Source organism: Lucilia cuprina, chromosome 3, assembly GCF_022045245.1.
Source record: "Lucilia cuprina isolate Lc7/37 chromosome 3, ASM2204524v1, whole genome shotgun sequence".
NCBI classification, from domain to species: domain Eukaryota; kingdom Metazoa; phylum Arthropoda; class Insecta; order Diptera; family Calliphoridae; genus Lucilia; species Lucilia cuprina.
Window position 1 is genome coordinate 61,892,005 of NC_060951.1, and position 16,896 is coordinate 61,908,900.

A 16,896-nucleotide genomic window follows, 5' to 3' on the forward strand; every position below is an offset into this window, starting at 1 on the left:
GTCTTTTTGTTTTCGAATTTTATTCCAAAATTTACGCAGCATTTGACGAAGTAATCAATTTTTATATTCAATAAATATAAACTGGTACTTACCTTTGTAATACCGGCAATATCTTCGTAGCCTAAACTATATTGTTGTGCTATTTGATATGGTATCTGTTGCTGATGATATTCGTTAACATAATCGTTGTAAAGTTGTGGGGGTTGTGTTGTTGGCGGCGCTAATTGTGTTTGTGGATTAAGAGATGTTTGGGGTACAGGATCATACATTACCGTTGCTGGAGGTTTTTTAGCTTTTGGTTTTCTGCCCCTAGGTTTACCACGCTTTTTGGGCGGGTTTAAAAGCCTTGAAGCATTCACGAATGTATTTACAAATAAGTCTGGCATATTTTGTTCTCAATAAATTCTAAATGACGAATGAAATCTACAATAAACTAAAAAAGAAGAAAAGAGATGCTTTAGGCTTGATTTTTAGGTGATGTTTTAAATACATATTTGAAATTTTGTTCTACTGGAGGAAACTAACCCAAATAAAAGTTGATTTAGAAAATATGCATTGTTAATAACTTTAAATTAAATAAAACGATTGATTTTCTTTTAATATGATCGTGATATAAGAATCTAAATCATTTTTTTATTATAAATTTATTTCACATCTTTTTAATATTGATTCTCGATTTTGGTAAAGTTAATTCTTTAAAAGCCATCACTACTTCAAACTGTTTGCATCAACCAGCTGGCTATTTCTTCTCTAAGCGGTACCAAGCAATAAATACATTAAAAACAAAATAAATAAAAAGAAAACTATATGAATTTATGAAAGTGTTTTGTCATTTATATGAAAGCCATTTGCAGTAATTAGTTTCTTAATCTCTTTTTGATTTCATCAGCCAAATCGGCCAATGGAATGTCTTCTTCTTTACGGCTGCCGACTTCACGTAGCTTAACAATGCCCTTCGACAACTCTGAATCTCCGAATACCACGGCTAGAGGAATCTGTTGCTCCTCACAATGCTGGAGTTGGGCCAATAGTTTGGGATTTAATTTGTAGGAATGTTCAGCCTAGATAGAAATATGTTAAAAATTTAGTAAATTTCTTGATAATGGGGATAAATAGTAGCTTACCTTTACACCTTGATTCCACAAATCATTTAAAATGCTTAAACGTTTTTCGTGTAAACCTTTGTGAGCTGAGGCTACATAAACCTCGATGTCATTGGTGCGTGGCTTAACACCAGATGCGGCAGCTTTGGCTTCTAACACCGAAAATATACGTTCCACACCTATGGAAACACCCACACAGGGCACTTGTCTTCCCTTGGGATCAAACATACCAACCAAGTTATCATAACGACCACCACCAGCTACAGAACCAACGGTGCCCTGTTCTTCAGAAGCTCCATTGGCTAAAATTTTGGGCTCAGCCTTAAGTACACATTCATAAATAACACCCGTATAGTAGTCCAAACCACGAGCCAAACTCAAGTCAAAACAAATTTTATCCGCAAGACCCATAGCATTACAGTACTTAAGTAAAAGTTGCATGCCTTCCAGACCCTTAACGGCAGCACTGACAGCTTTCAATTTAGGATCAGCCAAAAGTTTTTCAACCAAATCACTACCACCACTCAGCTGAACATATTCACCAATTTGATCGGCAGACGAAGCATCTAAACCTTTTTCATCGATCATCTCACGGCGCACCTCCGACCAGGGAGACTAAAAGTGTAATTTTATTTAAATCTGGTATTTTAAAATGTATATTTTCAAAACAATTACTTTATCCAATTTATCTACGGCCGAACAAATGGAACGGAATTTATCAGCTGGTACACCACAGGCTTCAAACATACCATCCAATAATTGTCTATGATTTAGCTTGATGACATAATCGCCAATATCTAAAACATCTAAGATTTCAGAGACAATTTTAACACATTCAGCATCGGGTAACATGGGATCATAAGAGCCAGCAATATCAAAATCCTGAAAAAGTAAACAAAAAATAATAAGATCAGAAATGCATTTATCTAAAAGAAAACCAGTATTCAATACTTACACATTGATAAAACTCCCTATAACGACCACGAGTCATGGCAGGATTATCGCGGCGATATACCTTGGCAATGTGATAACGTTTAATGCTCGATATTTTATTCATGGCTAAATATCTAGCCAAAGGAACTGTCAGATCATAACGAAGCGATAGTATTTCACCGCCTTGATCTTTGAGATCATAAATTAACTTGGAATCCTCACCATATTTGCCAGTTAAAACTTCCTAAAAAAATAGAAACAAACAAGTGATTAAAATATATAATCTATTGCCTTTTTTTAACATTTCCCCTGTTACCTTCAATTCGAATACTGGTGTATCAATAGCTTCACCACCATGTTTCTTAAATACCGTTGTTATCTTGTCCAAAACATTTTGACGCAACATCATTTGTTGAGGACCATAATCACGTGTACCCTTGGGAGTTTTTAAAGTAAACTTTTGATTTTGTTGAGGTTCATCACCCAATTTGGCCTTAAGGGCCAGCAATCGAGCCACTTCTTCATCGATCTAAAAGTAAATTCAAGAAAATTTTGTTTTATAATAAAAACTCTTTTTTTCTTTAGAAAATTGTTAATAAAAATTTAATTTAATGCTAACCTTGTCCAATTCCAGTTGCCGATGTTTTATGGTACCACTAACACCATTATTACCAACTCCATCATCAGTATCATCATTATTATTATTATTTTTAAGAGATTTTAAATCGACTTTGGAGCTCAATGTACGATAATTTAATTGTATTTGTAAAAAATTAACTTTATTTAAACGCGTAGTTGTTTGTACAAATGAACGTAACATTTTTGTAATTTTTTTATAAATTTTTATTATTTGTTAATTTATATTTTATTTTAAAATATTTACTACTTTTATAGCTATATAGTTGTTTTGTTTTATTTAGTTTGTGGTAATATTTTCTTTGTTTTTGTGGCTTTAGACCTAAACGACAACAACAATAATGAAACTGAATTAGAAGTGGCTTTGAACATTGTTTTTTGGGAGTATATTTAGTTTTTTCTTTTTTTTATAACATATTTGATTAGTAAAAATGTTAAATGTATATTTTTTTATTATTTTTTACTTTATATTTTATGAGCACAACACTATTGACAAATGCACGAAAGTTTTTTTTACAAATATGAAAGAATGCTGCGTACTTTTTTTTTAAATAAGAAATGCATATTGGTGAAATTTGTTAGTAAGTGATAAATGTTTTTTATTTGTTAGTTTTAAAAAACGTAAGAACAAATTTAAAAGCTTTAGCAAAAAGTGTACAAGATATGTATTTTATTTAAGTGCTTTCTATAGAAACTGTGTAATTTGTGAGATGAAACACATAATCAATGCTTCTTCATCAACCATCAACTTAACTCCTGATATAGTTATAATCTGCACTAAATTTTATCACGTTTTTAGCAAATGCTTATGATATTTTGCAGTCTCATCTTAAAAATCTATCTTCGTTTTGCTATATTATCTAAAATACGCCTGCTTACTCCACAAGGTCAAGACATCTATTTCTAGCAAAGACTCTGGTAAAGAAGAATACAAACGGATACAATCTTTTAAAAGGATCATCTATCTACTACTATATCTATCTACCTGTCTATCTATCTATCTATTTATCTATCTATCTATCTATCTATCTATCTATCTATCTATCTATCTATCTATCTATCTATCTATCTATCTATCTATCTGTCTATCTATCTATCTATCTGTCTGTCTATCTATCTATCTATCTATCTATCTATCTATCTATCTATCTATCTATCTATCTATCTATATATCTACCTATCTATCTATCTATCTATCTATCTATCTATCTATCTATCTATCTATCTATCTATCTATCTATCTATCTATCATCTGTCCATCTATTATCTGCCGATCATCTATCTATCTATCTATCTATCTATCTATCTATCTATCTATCTATTTATCTATTTATCTATTTATCTATTTATCTATTTATCTATTTATCTATTTATCTATCTATTTATCTATCTATCTATTTATCTATTTATCTATTTATCTATTTATCTATTTATCTATCTATCTATCTATCTATCTATCTATCTATCTATCTATCTATCTATCTATCTATCTATCTATCATCTGTCCATCTATTATCTGCCGATCATCTATCTATCTATCTATCTATCTATCTATCTATCTATCTATCTATCTATCTATCTATCTATCTATCTATCTATCTATCTATCTATCTATCTATCTATATGTAATCATTAATCATATTCTCCTTTTTTGTCAAACAAACCTACTTTTGTTTATCTCGTTTAACCTATTAATCGAATTTCGTTCAGAATTACAAACAAATTATATTAAAACATGTATGGCCATACATATGTATGTTGAATAATTTTCGCTTTCCTAACAAAAATAATAAAAAGTCAAGGCCATCATATACAAATCAGACCGCTTAGTGATAATAGCCAACAAAACCGCCATGTGCGTAACTATAAACAACAACAAACAAGAGGCCATCATAGATGCAGTATGTTCGTTTATTTATTTTTATTGTAATGTTGTTATTTTAATCTCAAAACAGGTAAATTCATAGTATGGAGGCACAACAGCTGACTGTTGTAATAAGATGCAGTTATAATCTACACACTAACGGTATACAGCGATAATAATTTTAACCTTGGTGAAACCGAGCGTTAAACTTTTTTACAAAACTTTATTTTTTGTAGGCTTTTTATTACTAATAAATGAAATAAATAAATCAATAATGGTTGCATTAAAATAATCTTATTTATATATTTTTTATTTTTCTGTATTTAAAATATATTAATTTTTATGACTCGGATTTACAAAGGTTAATTGTGAATATTGCAAAATTTTTAAATAGAGATAAATAACAAAATGTTAAGGTTTTCAAAACAGGTTTTTGCAAATCTCCTACTTTGAAGCAATTTAAACAAAAGAATGGAATGAGTAAACGTTTAAAACTAGACCAAATATTATTTAACTTTTGAATAATTTCAAACAAAATGTGAAAGTTAACAAATGTACTTAAAGCAATTCATGTTTTGCTTTATGTATCTGCAACTTTAAAAATTAAATTCGATGACTCAAGATAACAACAAAATAGACATGAAATGTTTAAAAGAATATATACTATAACACAAACAAAAAACTAATGAGCTGGTTTAATTTAAATAATGAGGATAATAAGAAAATAATAAATTAAATATGAAATTAGGTGTGTCTTGTGTTTAATAAATATGTTTAGTGATTACGATAATGAAATTAGTTTTGCCTAACTTTGTAGATTTTATAAAGATTACAGGCTATTCTTTTAAACCTTTAAGAAGTTATTTCAACTCAATAATAATATGTACCAAATTTCCTGTATTGAGGGGGATTATTATATAATTTCTTGAAAAAGAAACTATTACTGAAAGCTCGAGTATTTTTATTAATATTTTGTAAGGTAATACTTACTTACAAAATAATTCCACTCAGACTCATAAAACAGAAACTCATCACCGCCAAAGTAGAATTGAGCTTTGTTTAATACTTCATTACGAATTAATTAAAAAAAGCAGCGCCAACAGTAACTTCTTAATACCCTGATGTGATATTGTTGTACTTAATGATGTTATTTACATTTATCTACATACGTTGCAATGTTTTTGTTTATCCTAATCTCTATACAGGATATTTGTTGTGATTAGATGCGACGAATGATGAAATCGTTTTACGATGTTGCAGTTTTTTATCCTAAACTTTATGATACACACATTTTTCACAATAAATCAACACACAACTGCACATATAAATCAAATTCAATATGATTGTTGTTGGCCGGGCGCAATTGGTGAAAGGGTTAGTATTGTAGTACTACATAATGAAATTCCTTACCCCACCATCTTATTAATACTTTCACTGACACACACAAACCCACACCAAACGCAATAATTACATACATACAAAAATACTTTGCAGAATTTCAAGTCTGGACATGCATATTGTTTTACTTGCTCCTAGCTAATAAATCTTATTGTCTAAGAACTAACCTTTTCTTTGGGTTCCTTGGCCGCTTTTAGTTTTCGTACCAAATCACCTTGTAATTTAATTTCTTCCAAAATTTGTTCACGCGTTTCACTCATTCCTAATAAAACAATTCGTAGCTCACACAAGACAAAACTTTATTTTGTTTTTATTCTAAAGAATTATTATTTGGTTGTTTATTTGTTTTATTAACAAATTTTTATATTTAAATTTTATTTTTTTATAGTTTTTATTAAGAAATTACTATTGTTTTCAAGTTAATTTCAATTTTTTTGCCAAAAACCCACAGAAAAACTTCACACGCGGCGCACCAGAGACCTGCTCCGACAAATATTAACGGCGACGGCGGTTGACTAAAAATATCGGCGGCGGCTTAAAATCGACTTTAAGCCGGCTACGTATCAAATACGCTTAATTTATATAAAAACGGAATCCGAGAGGTAAAAAAGTGGGATTTTATTAAGTTTAAATTAATATGAACGTCAGCTTTATTTTGGGAATAGGGATTGCAATGAGGAATTGGGTCAATTATGACAAAGATCTCCATAATTTAAAGTTTTTTTTTTTATTTTACCATAATTCTATCATAATGCTAAACTTTTGGAATGATGTATTAACTATAAATTGATTTTCTGTAAGAGGATTGGCGGACCGATCCTCATATTTTTAAGTTTCATAAATATAGTTTTCGGTCCCTAAAAAAGTTTTTTTTTTTCGTCGAATTCCATTATTACATCTACATTTGAAAACCATTTTTGCGTTTAGTCATTTTCTGAAGAACATTTGTTTGAATCATGTTTCGATTATCGTAAAATTTGTAGACGTAGTCGGCTTAAAGTCGAATCGGCGCGGGTCTCTGCGGCGCACTCGATAAAAAATTGTCTAAAAACAGTGACAGCTATGCATAATTACAGAGTTGCCTCTTTGATTTTGGGGGCTAAGCTCCGCATGGTTGTAATAATTTGGTACTTATAATTTATTGTAACGGTAAATTGTTTTTTGAAGGTTTTAAGTTCCTTTTCAGAATGTAATATATCAAAACCAATTGAATAAATTTATAAAGTCTTAAAAACATGATAGATAATAAGGAACATAACATTTTTTATTTAAAAATATGTATAGATGATGGATTTTAATAAAAAACTAATGAATTTAAACAAAAAACTTAATTTTTAATGAAAATTTGGTTTACTTTGGAAAATTGTATTTCAATGGAAAATAAATCTTTTTTAAAAAAATGTATTTTATAATGAAAATTTGCATATTGAATAAAAGTTTTTTTAATATTTTCAATGAAAAATCAAATTCTTAGTGAAAAAACCTAAGTTTTAATTAAAACTTAGCGGAGACTTAAGAGAAAAATCGAAAACTGTTTCGATTGTGAACGGAATTTTAAAATCTTATTAAAAAAAGAAAACTCCAAATGTTACTTGTGGGTGTTTGTGTTGTTATTGCAAAAAAATTTATTATAAAATATATAATATACGTATAATTATGGGCATATTTTTTTGGAAATTATATTGTAACTATATAACATTGTATATATTATTATTATTATTAAATTAAATAATTAATAAAAAGTATTTTATGCATAAATTGAGAGAAAGCCTTGGCAATAAGATAAATTCCGTAAATAATACAGAAAATAGAAAGAAATCGATTAAATACACTAAAAGAAATAAAATAAAATGGTATTTTAATTAATTTAGACGACGTTTTTTCATCATCATTTTGCGTTTCTTTTCCATAGCCTCCAGTTTCATATCTTCTAAATCTTCCTGGATGCCTAAGGGAATAAAAAAGAACACATAAAAAATTTGCTTAAAATGTTTACAAATCCAAAGCTTACCTATTTTTTTACTAATATATTCTTCTCTCTGTACTTGTGCGAAATTAGATTCCATATCACGATCATCAAAGTCCTCATCCCGATATCTGTAAAATAAATCATTATACATAAATTTTTAATTAATTAAAGAAATCTTTAAAAAAACCTTACTTTGATTTATCATAACCGAAAATAGCTTTTATATGAGAAGAATAATCTTCTTCTTCATCACCGTCATCTATGAAATCATCCAATTCGGAATCATATTCTGAATCATCATCATCATCCAAAATACGTCCTATAAAAAATATACAAAAAACATAATTTTCTTATATGTATTTCTTAAATTTGTAAACAAATATAAACTCACTTTTAGAAGCAGCCGATTTTTTACTATCACCATATTTGTTGGAAGAAGGTCCCGGACCCCGTCTAACATCTGCTGGTGGAAATTGTCTAGTTTTTTGCACATCACGCGGTGGAAATTCTCTTGATTTAACTGTTTTCATATCACGTGGAGGAAATTCTCTTGACTTAACTGCATTAATATCACGAGGAGGAAATTCTCTAGTAGGACCATTATAAGATTGTTTACTAGAACTGCTATTACTATAGGGATTTTTACTGATTGCTGAGCTACTGGCACTGCTGCTACTTGACGATGAGGATTTACTGCTAGATGAAGAGGAGGAGGCACTTAACTTACTACTAGATTTAGCACTTGATGATTGTGACGATGATGATGAAGAGCTTTTACCATTTGTTATTGATGAGGAACTGGCATTTGTTGAAGGTTTAGCAAAATTGGCAGAAGAGGATTTTTTATCCAACGAACTGGATGATGATGATGACTTTTTGTCTGATGAACTAGATGTTTTACTTGCACTACTACTACTTGTTTGATTTAATTTTGGTATTCTACCATTAGGTTCCATGCGTTGTGTAGACGATGATGTCTTTTCCTTATCAGGTCTTTTGCCTTTAACAAGTTCTTCATTACGTTCTCGTTCTCTGCGTTCTTTGGCTTCTTTAGCCCTTTGACGTTCTTCCATTTCTTGTTTCTCCTTCATTGTCATTAGTCTCTCGGGCTCTTTTTTCTTTTTTACTTCGACCGGCAGATCAACAGGTTCGTGTTGTTTTTTCTCGGCCAATTTCAGTAAAGCTTGAAAATCCATGGGTGGTGGTGGTGGTTTACGATTTTTCAATTTCTTTTTCTCCGCTTCACGTTTTCTGCGTTCCTCTTCTTCCTGACGTTTTTCTGCTTCTGGATCGTATATCGGTTTGGATGATGTGTTATATGTACGCGCTACATTAAGTCCACTTGCAGTTGTTTCTTTGACATGACTTACTCTTTGACGAGTATGACTATTTTTTTCTTCTATTTCACGTGTGATAGCAGCTTTTACACGCTCTTTCGTACCGGTGAGATCTTTGAGTGACTGTGGTCGACTGGGGGTGAAACCCTTGTCTTCCTTAACATCTTTAACCTTTAAAAAATTTAAAAATATAAATGAAAATAAACATATAAACGGATTTAATATAAAATTTGTAAAACTTTAAAATTAATATTAAATTTTGAAGATAGTTCGGACTACGGAATTAGTTCGGAAACACACAATCTCTGAAATGCATAACTACAAATGTAAACCTCAAAACAACTGACCTTATCTATATACTTTTGATAAAATGAATTGGCCTCTGTGGAAACATAACCATAATCATCCTGATCCGGTTGATCTGGACCCTGCATTGTAACCGCTGTATGTTCGGTATTAACTGCATCCTCCAATACAGAACGATTAGCCGATTTTGTGACTTTCAACATTTTACGGATTTTATTTTTAGATTTTTCATCTCGCATTGATAATAATTGATTAAGTTTTTCCTTTTGTTCTTGTTGTTTTCTCTTCTCCTCCTGTTCTTTCTTTTGCAAGAACTTCTGTATGTTATCGGATAACTTTTTTTCTTTAGACTCCTTTTTCGGGGGAGCAAATTTGGTACTGTAATATTTGCCCTAAAAATAACAACAACAAGTGTTTTTAATCAAATTACTAGTGGTTTTATTAACATATGGGGGTATGTAACTAAATTCAATGGCTCTGCTAATCAGTGTCATTGTATATTTAGTTATTTTATGAGGTAGAAATTCTGGTAGTGTTTTTTTACTTACATCATTTTTGTTGTCCTCGCTATTTTTCTTGGCCATATGCAGTAGAGTACCGAAATCCATTTTTTGGAATTTTTGCTTAGAAATTAATTTTAATTAGGTTGAAAAATATATTTACTTTAAAAAGAAAAAAATCTGTGTCTGTAAATAAAAAGCACTACGTTTTCGAGATTTCTTTAGAAATGAATACGTGCAGCCATATTGGAAAATTAATAAAGACTGAATTCAGCTGTTTAAAAGTGTTGTTAATTAGGAGATTTAATGCAAATTTAAGCGACTTTTATTTATTATAGCTGTTATTATTATGTGAGCAAATTTAGCAGTTTTGCTTCTTACATTTAAGCGATTTTCAAATATATTTAAAAATTGTATAATTTATAGCATATTTACTTTTTGATTTAAATTTATGACCCATAATTTGTTAAAACTTGTTTTAAAAACAGTTAAATGACCCAAACTATTAAATTCATTTTGATTTAATATTATAAATAATAGTATCGATTTATCGCTAAATTTATTAAAAAACTGATGTCATTAACTTTTAGTGATTTTTTAAACTTAACAGTTAATACTACTGCTCGTAAACTAAGAGTTGCCGTATTAGAATAAATAAAATGTTTAAAGTTTTAGCACTATTTACAAATGTACTAAAAATTGTTACCAGATGAATTGGGAATTGATTAATTTCCAGGTCATATTTTATAAGTTTTAAAAAATATTTTTTATAACTAATTTTTAACAAAAGTTTTGAAAGTTTTAAATCTACCGCGATTGTAAAAATTAAACTTTCGTAATTTTTTAGTAGACAATTTCTCATATATTGGTTTTATATAAAATATTTATTTTAAAATCTTTTATTTTAAAAGAAGACAAATATCAATTTATATAATTCCACTTATTGGGATTTAAAGTTCACATTACTATCTGGCAATATTACACAAACAAAATTTAGCTGGTAGCATTTTTGTTGGTATTTAATATTGTATACAGAGATGTAAAGTTGAATGTCATATATAATAAACTATTTCTCGTCCTCTGGTCACTAAAACTCAACTACAAAATCTAATTTATATAGAAAATATTTGCAATTATAATTTTACTTATTAATTTATAGAGTATTGATTTCATTCAGCAAAAGGCAGAAACAATATATATTTATTACTCCTGAATTCTCAAACATTAAATGTATAACGATATTAACTTTTCCATCCCTGGTTATATCAATACTTGAATAAGTTTTGTTAGTTTGGTGGTATTTTTTTTCTTCATTCTTTTCTTTCAGGTGGATTGACGAAATCTTTTTCCGAAAAAAAGAGGACAATTAAAGTCATTAAACTTGTATACCCCACACAAAGGGCGTTGCTCATTTTTGTAAAAAAAACGTTTTAAATTGTAAATTTTTAATAAAGAAATTAGAGAAATTCTATAGAAGTGTTCGTGAAGAAAACAGAAAAATATGGCTTTAAGACCACAACATACTACAACCAATGAGTCTGAATATGAGACTTTAATGCAACGTCTGCATATAAGTGGCAATAGTAATGTTAACAATAGTGTGGCAACTAGCGTGTCAACACCAACAACAACACTAAATGATTCCCGACAAAGGATCAATCATCAAAGGCAGCAGCAGCCTCAACAGTCTAACCCACAAATGGGTGAAGAATATCGGATGTATGAACGTAATAATATAATAGCAGCTTCGAAATATGCCACACCTAAGCAAATTGAACAATTGCATTTGCAGCAACAACAACAACAGCAGCAGCAACACTCATCCCGTTTGAATACGGAAATACCATTGAATGGCATGAATAGTGCTGGTGTTGGTGCTAATGATCATTATGAGCTCAATGCAGCGAAACGTCATTCACCGGTTTATGAAAATTTAGATTTTTATCAAAGCTCTTCGCCGGGGGTGGTAAGTGCTGCCGCAAAACACTTTGATTCCATAAATAGACGTGCTCAACCACAAAGTCCTGGTGCAATGGGACAACCTACACCCATACAACGTGGACACTATATGGTAATGCCCTCTCAGCTACCACCTCATGCTAATGTTATGTCAGGTGGCGGCGGTCTAGCTGGTAGTGGCGGTCATGTCTTGAGATATGCTCACACACCAGTACCCGATCCGGATTCGGCTCCCATATATGAAAATATGCGCATCATTCCAAACTCAGGGCAGAGAGCCCAACCTCAGGCTTCGCCAGCCACTGCCACTATTTATCAACATCACAATATTGATGTTTTGTCCTCATCGCAGCATCACAGTAGTCTTACACCACGTGCTTTACAACAACAACAGCAGCAGCTGCAACAACAACATCAGTTGCAACAGCAGCAGCTGCAACAACAACACCAACAATTGCAACAACAACAGCACCAACAGTTGCAACAACAGCAGCAGCAACAACCACAACAAAAATCTCAAATAATTTCTGAACATTCCAGTGACTTGCACAATAATGGTACTAACAACATTATAGATCCATTAGCTTCACCCATGCATCGTCGCAGTACTTCCAATTCTTCATTAAAAAATGCTGCTGCTGGCTCAGGCATTGTTGGTGTTAGTGGTTTACCACAAGCCGTTGGTGAGCCCAACTCTCCCACACAACGTTATCGTAATCTCTCTTTACCCAGTCACATGGGTAATTCACCAGTATCGCCCTCAAAATCCTATGCTAGTTCTGTATCCAGTTCGAATGATTACAAATTAAATCAACATACTCCACTTAAAACTATGGTGAGTATTAAATAAAATATATAGACGAAAAGAGATTAGGAACTGAAATTTAATTCAAAGTGGAATTTAAATCTCTTTTTTAATTATTTTTATTATCCTTTTATTATCTTTTATTATCCTTTTAAAATATCTAGCACCATGCTGCCGGCATTAATGTATCCGTCAATCCAAATTATATTGAAGAGATTAATAGTTCTGATTATGTTTGCATGACTGCTAACATAAACAATACACCCATACCGAAACTCCAAAAGCCTCTCCCATCGTATTGTGCTGAAAATCCTCAACAAAAGTCCAGTCTAGCGGCCGCTATTGAAGCACGAAGATTATCACCTACCGGTTCGTCAAATAATAGTAAATTATTTACACCCATACAAAAAGCCAATAACAATAATAGTGCACAAGGGAATAATAGTGCTATGTCACCAACGCCATCACAAACCAGTAGTAAGGGTGAGTTATCCAAAAATACCCGCATTAGTCAGTGAAAAAAGAAAAAAACCTAAGAAAAATCTACAAATGTGTTAGTTATACGAAACATTATTAATAATAAAAAAAATCTTTTAGGTGGTTTATCCAAACATCTTTTGCCCTATAGTGTTACACCACCACGTCCTTCCGGTCCTTCGGAGGCTCAACGCAAAATTGAGGAACTAACACGACAAATTGAAGAAGAAATCGAACAAAGCGAAGAACAAGGAGAATACTTTGGTGAGACTTTTGTTTTTGGATGCATCAGTTTTGAAATAGATTTTCATTATTTGTTTGTCATTTAGGTATTTGTCATACTTGTAGTGAAAAAGTTAAGGGTGCCGGTCAAGCTTGTCAGGCCATGGGTAATTTATATCATACAAATTGTTTCATTTGCTGTTCCTGTGGTCGTGCTTTACGTGGCAAGGCATTTTATAATGTTCATGGTCGGGTTTATTGTGAGGAGGATTATATGGTAGGTTTTTGCGTCTTTAGTGGGATTTATATGGAAATTAATTTGTTTTCTTTGTATATTTTAGTATTCGGGTTTCCAACAAACAGCTGAAAAATGTGCTATTTGTGGTCATTTAATAATGGAAATGGTATGTATAAAAAATATTATCCATGAAGTTAACCTCGAATGTGCTTTTAACATCATTTTTTCTTTATTTATTGCAATAAAAATGCAATTTTAGTGCATTTACGGAAAAAAGCAATATTAGTGCATTTACGAAAAATGCAATTTTTGGCAAAATGCAATTTTTAGGAAAAGTGTAATTTTTAGTTAAAAATGCAATTTTTAGTTAAAAATGCAATTTTTAGTTGAAAATGCAATTTTTGGTTAAAAAATGCAATTTTTAGTTAAAAATGCAATTTTTAGTTAAAAATGCAATTTTTAGTTAAAAATGCAATTTTTATTTACAAAATGCAATTTTTAGTTGAAAATACAATTTTTAGTTAAAAATGTAATTTTTAGTTAAAAATGCAATTTTTTAGTAAAAAAAGCAATTTTTAGTTAAAAATGCAATTTTTAGTTGAAAATGCAATTTTTGGTTAAAAAATGCAATTTTTAGTTAAAAATGCAATTTTTTAGTTAAAAATGCAATTTTTAGTTAAAAATGCAATTTTTAGTTGAAAATGCAATTTTTGGTTAAAAAATGCAATTTTTAGTTAAAAATGCAATTTTTAGTTAAAAATGCAATTTTTAGTTAAAAATGCAATTTTTAGTTAAACATGCAATTTTTAGTTAAAAATGCAATTTTTATTTACAAAATGCATTTTTAGTTAAAAATGCAATTTTTAGTTGAAAATGCAATTTTTAGTTAAAAATGCACTATTTTAAATTTCTTTAATTATAGATTCTACAAGCTATGGGCAAATCATATCATCCTGGATGCTTCCGTTGCTGTATTTGCAATGAATGTTTAGATGGTGTTCCCTTCACCGTAGATGTTGATCATAAAATCTATTGTGTTAATGACTATCATCGTATGTTTGCACCAAAATGTGCCAGTTGTGGCAAGGGTGAGTCAATATGATTAATGTTAAAACAATAATAAACTCATTGAGTACCTGCAGGTATTACACCCGTCGAGGGTACCGATGAAACGGTACGTGTCGTTTCCATGGACAAAGATTTTCATGTCGATTGTTATATTTGTGAAGATTGTGGCATGCAATTGACCGATGAACCAGATAAACGTTGTTATCCCTTGGATGGTCGTCTATTGTGTCGTTCGTGTAATGCCCAACGTATATCATTGCTAACAGCACCAAATGCTGAAGATCTGGAGCCAGTATGTGCCTCCTATCAATATATGGGCTAAAAAGTTTTTTTTTAATTAGTTTATCTATAACACTCTCCCACACACACACAAACATTCGCAATACATGTCGTTTTTAGTTTTTATATAAAAATCTTAAACTTATAATACAATATTATATAATTATACAATAATATAATGGCTATTCATACTCGTCGTATATTCTATATTATAAAATCTTAATACGGTTAAACTATACAAGCAGCTTAAGAAATACATATAAAATATTTGGTGGTATTATACTCATTATTAGATGACATTAAAAAAGAAAGTACTAGAAGTATATAATAATAGAAAATAATGCAATTGCTAAATGGAAAGAAACTGAAAGATTTGTATTTGAAAAATGTTTTTTTTATTTATTGATTTGATCATGTTTTTTAAAGCTTTAAGTCAATTTAACGCTCACAAAAACTACAGACAACAAACTTTTGCATTTATGCTAATGCATTTTTTTTAAACCAATAAGAAATGTTAAGTCGGTCAAAAGCCGATCATATTATACCCTACACCCGGAGGATATTAAAATTTACTTCACAGTTTGAAGTTTATGGAAGGGTTCTAAGAAGAGAAAGGCAGAAATTTATGAAATTAAAAGCTTATTTATATTGTGGATTGGTATAAGTAAAAATTTTCGAAAAAAAAGTTTTATGATAAATTTTAAATGGCTCGGAATAATACTGAATAGTTATATCTATAATTAAATTTATTGTAGTAATAATAACTAATTTATACAACTCAAAGTGGGTGAATTATGGACTAATCTTCGAAATCATGAAAATTGGAATAAATCTTGAACAAGGTTTACACCTTGTTCAAGACTACTTGACGTACAACTTAAAACCGACCATCATACACAAACCATTCCTCCACTATCATGGTGTAGGGTATATCAAAAACTAAGAATAAGCCTAAACAAAAGACATATTTTATAAGAATATTTTAGTATTAAAAAATTATAATAATATACATTTCTGATATTTCTGGGTATTGCTTTATTAGAGGGCAAACAATTACTGATATAAATACCTATTATACAATTATTGCATACATATATACATTTTTTTGATATACGTACATATAACTATGTACTTTTTTTAAAAAATAGCTATATGTGGCTATATAAAAGGTAAAAAAGTGTTGTTGCTTACAAAATAAAAAAAAATCATATATAAAAATAAAATAAAACAAGTGTTTTTCTAAAAAAATAAAGATCGAGGTATACTTTACACAATAAATTTTTTTACTCCAGTAGGTTAGCGATCTATACTCTTCAGTCGTGAGTTCGACTTTCACTTCAGGTAAATCCCCCTTTACACGAGCACACAAGTAATATGATCTGTCAAAGTTTTATGTAGAAGAGTACGGATGGGATCGTTTAAACGCAATATGTAAGTGCCGGGCTACACTTGGAAACTTTTTTTTTGGGAAACTTTTAATTTTGCGTGAAAGAGAAAAAAATAGCATTCTTCTCCCTCTCGTACTCGGAATTTGTTTTGTTATTCTTCTCATTCGTTCAACAACAAGAGATAAATTTTATTCTTTCTCTTTCACGCAAAATCAAAAGTTTTCCAAAAATGTTTCCTAGTGTAGACAGGTGTAGTTTATGAAACAAAAGTTTCATTAATGAAACTTCAAATGAGAATTAAAAAAAGTTACGCACATAAAGAAAACAACCCGACGAAAAATAAAACAAACCGTAACAGCTGTTTTATCAAAATAAACATTTTTTTTGGTGTGGTGAGTTATTTTTGTTTACAAA

At 30.3% G+C, this 16,896-nt stretch overlaps 4 protein-coding genes across 5 annotated transcripts in view; 1 reads left to right on the forward strand and 3 right to left on the reverse strand.

Moving 5' to 3' along the window:
• Positions 1-6,237, reverse strand: part of LOC111675324 (LIM/homeobox protein Lhx2) — an 82,420-nt gene extending 76,183 nt beyond the window's left edge. The window contains exons 1-2 of the mRNA XM_023436055.2: positions 6,102-6,237; positions 93-433 (exon numbers count right to left, since the gene is read on the reverse strand). Coding sequence (XP_023291823.2) covers positions 93-386 — 294 coding nt within the window. The 5' untranslated portion in view covers positions 387-433; positions 6,102-6,237. The remainder of the gene's footprint in view (positions 1-92; positions 434-6,101) is intronic.
• On the reverse strand, positions 589-6,241 carry LOC111675322 (histidine--tRNA ligase). Of its 2 annotated transcripts, XM_046946094.1 has the most exons (7): positions 6,102-6,240; positions 2,656-2,994; positions 2,353-2,565; positions 2,059-2,280; positions 1,779-1,985; positions 1,125-1,718; positions 589-1,061 (listed from the first exon to the last, which is right to left on the reverse strand). In XM_046946094.1, the coding sequence occupies exons 2-7, from the start codon at positions 2,854-2,856 to the stop codon at positions 858-860; spliced, it is 1,641 nt and encodes a 546-aa protein (XP_046802050.1). In that variant the 5' UTR covers positions 2,857-2,994; positions 6,102-6,240; the 3' UTR covers positions 589-857. The 2 variants fall into 2 exon arrangements, with proteins under 2 accessions (XP_046802050.1, XP_023291821.2); XM_023436053.2 differs by lacking the exon at positions 2,656-2,994 and having other exon boundaries at positions 6,102-6,241.
• A 1,281-nt stretch (positions 6,242-7,522) lies between these two features.
• On the reverse strand, positions 7,523-10,306 carry LOC111675321 (protein SPT2 homolog). Its single transcript, XM_023436050.2, has 6 exons — positions 10,095-10,306; positions 9,588-9,938; positions 8,295-9,411; positions 8,096-8,222; positions 7,946-8,031; positions 7,523-7,882 (listed from the first exon to the last, which is right to left on the reverse strand). Exons 1-6 carry the CDS (start codon positions 10,152-10,154, stop codon positions 7,797-7,799), a joined length of 1,827 nt encoding a protein of 608 aa, XP_023291818.2. The 5' UTR covers positions 10,155-10,306; the 3' UTR covers positions 7,523-7,796.
• A 1,025-nt stretch (positions 10,307-11,331) lies between these two features.
• On the forward strand, positions 11,332-15,693 carry LOC111675311 (LIM domain-containing protein jub). The gene is made up of 7 exons (XM_023436041.2): positions 11,332-12,840; positions 12,975-13,293; positions 13,408-13,551; positions 13,617-13,786; positions 13,851-13,913; positions 14,670-14,835; positions 14,890-15,693. Exons 1-7 carry the CDS (start codon positions 11,548-11,550, stop codon positions 15,135-15,137), a joined length of 2,403 nt encoding a protein of 800 aa, XP_023291809.2. The 5' UTR covers positions 11,332-11,547; the 3' UTR covers positions 15,138-15,693.
• Positions 15,694-16,896: the final 1,203 nt, after the last annotated feature.

Coding starts and splice junctions, on each gene's coding strand:
- LOC111675322 (XM_046946094.1), bottom strand. CDS start 2,856: ATGTTACGTTCATTTGTACAAACAACTACGCGTTTAAATAAAGTTAAT. Junction 2,566..2,655: donor GGCAACTGGAATTGGACAAG/GTTAGCATTAAA, acceptor ATTTACTTTTAG/ATCGATGAAGAAGTGGCTCG. Junction 1,986..2,058: donor ATAGGGAGTTTTATCAATGT/GTAAGTATTGAA, acceptor TTACTTTTTCAG/GATTTTGATATTGCTGGCTC.
- LOC111675321 (XM_023436050.2), bottom strand. CDS start 10,154: ATGGATTTCGGTACTCTACTGCATATGGCCAAGAAAAATAGCGAGGAC. Junction 9,939..10,094: donor GCGAGGACAACAAAAATGAT/GTAAGTAAAAAA, acceptor TGTTATTTTTAG/GGCAAATATTACAGTACCAA. Junction 7,883..7,945: donor ATATATTAGTAAAAAAATAG/GTAAGCTTTGGA, acceptor TTATTCCCTTAG/GCATCCAGGAAGATTTAGAA.
- LOC111675311 (XM_023436041.2), top strand. CDS start 11,548: ATGGCTTTAAGACCACAACATACTACAACCAATGAGTCTGAATATGAG. Junction 13,787..13,850: donor ATTGTGAGGAGGATTATATG/GTAGGTTTTTGC, acceptor TGTATATTTTAG/TATTCGGGTTTCCAACAAAC. Junction 14,836..14,889: donor ATGTGCCAGTTGTGGCAAGG/GTGAGTCAATAT, acceptor GAGTACCTGCAG/GTATTACACCCGTCGAGGGT.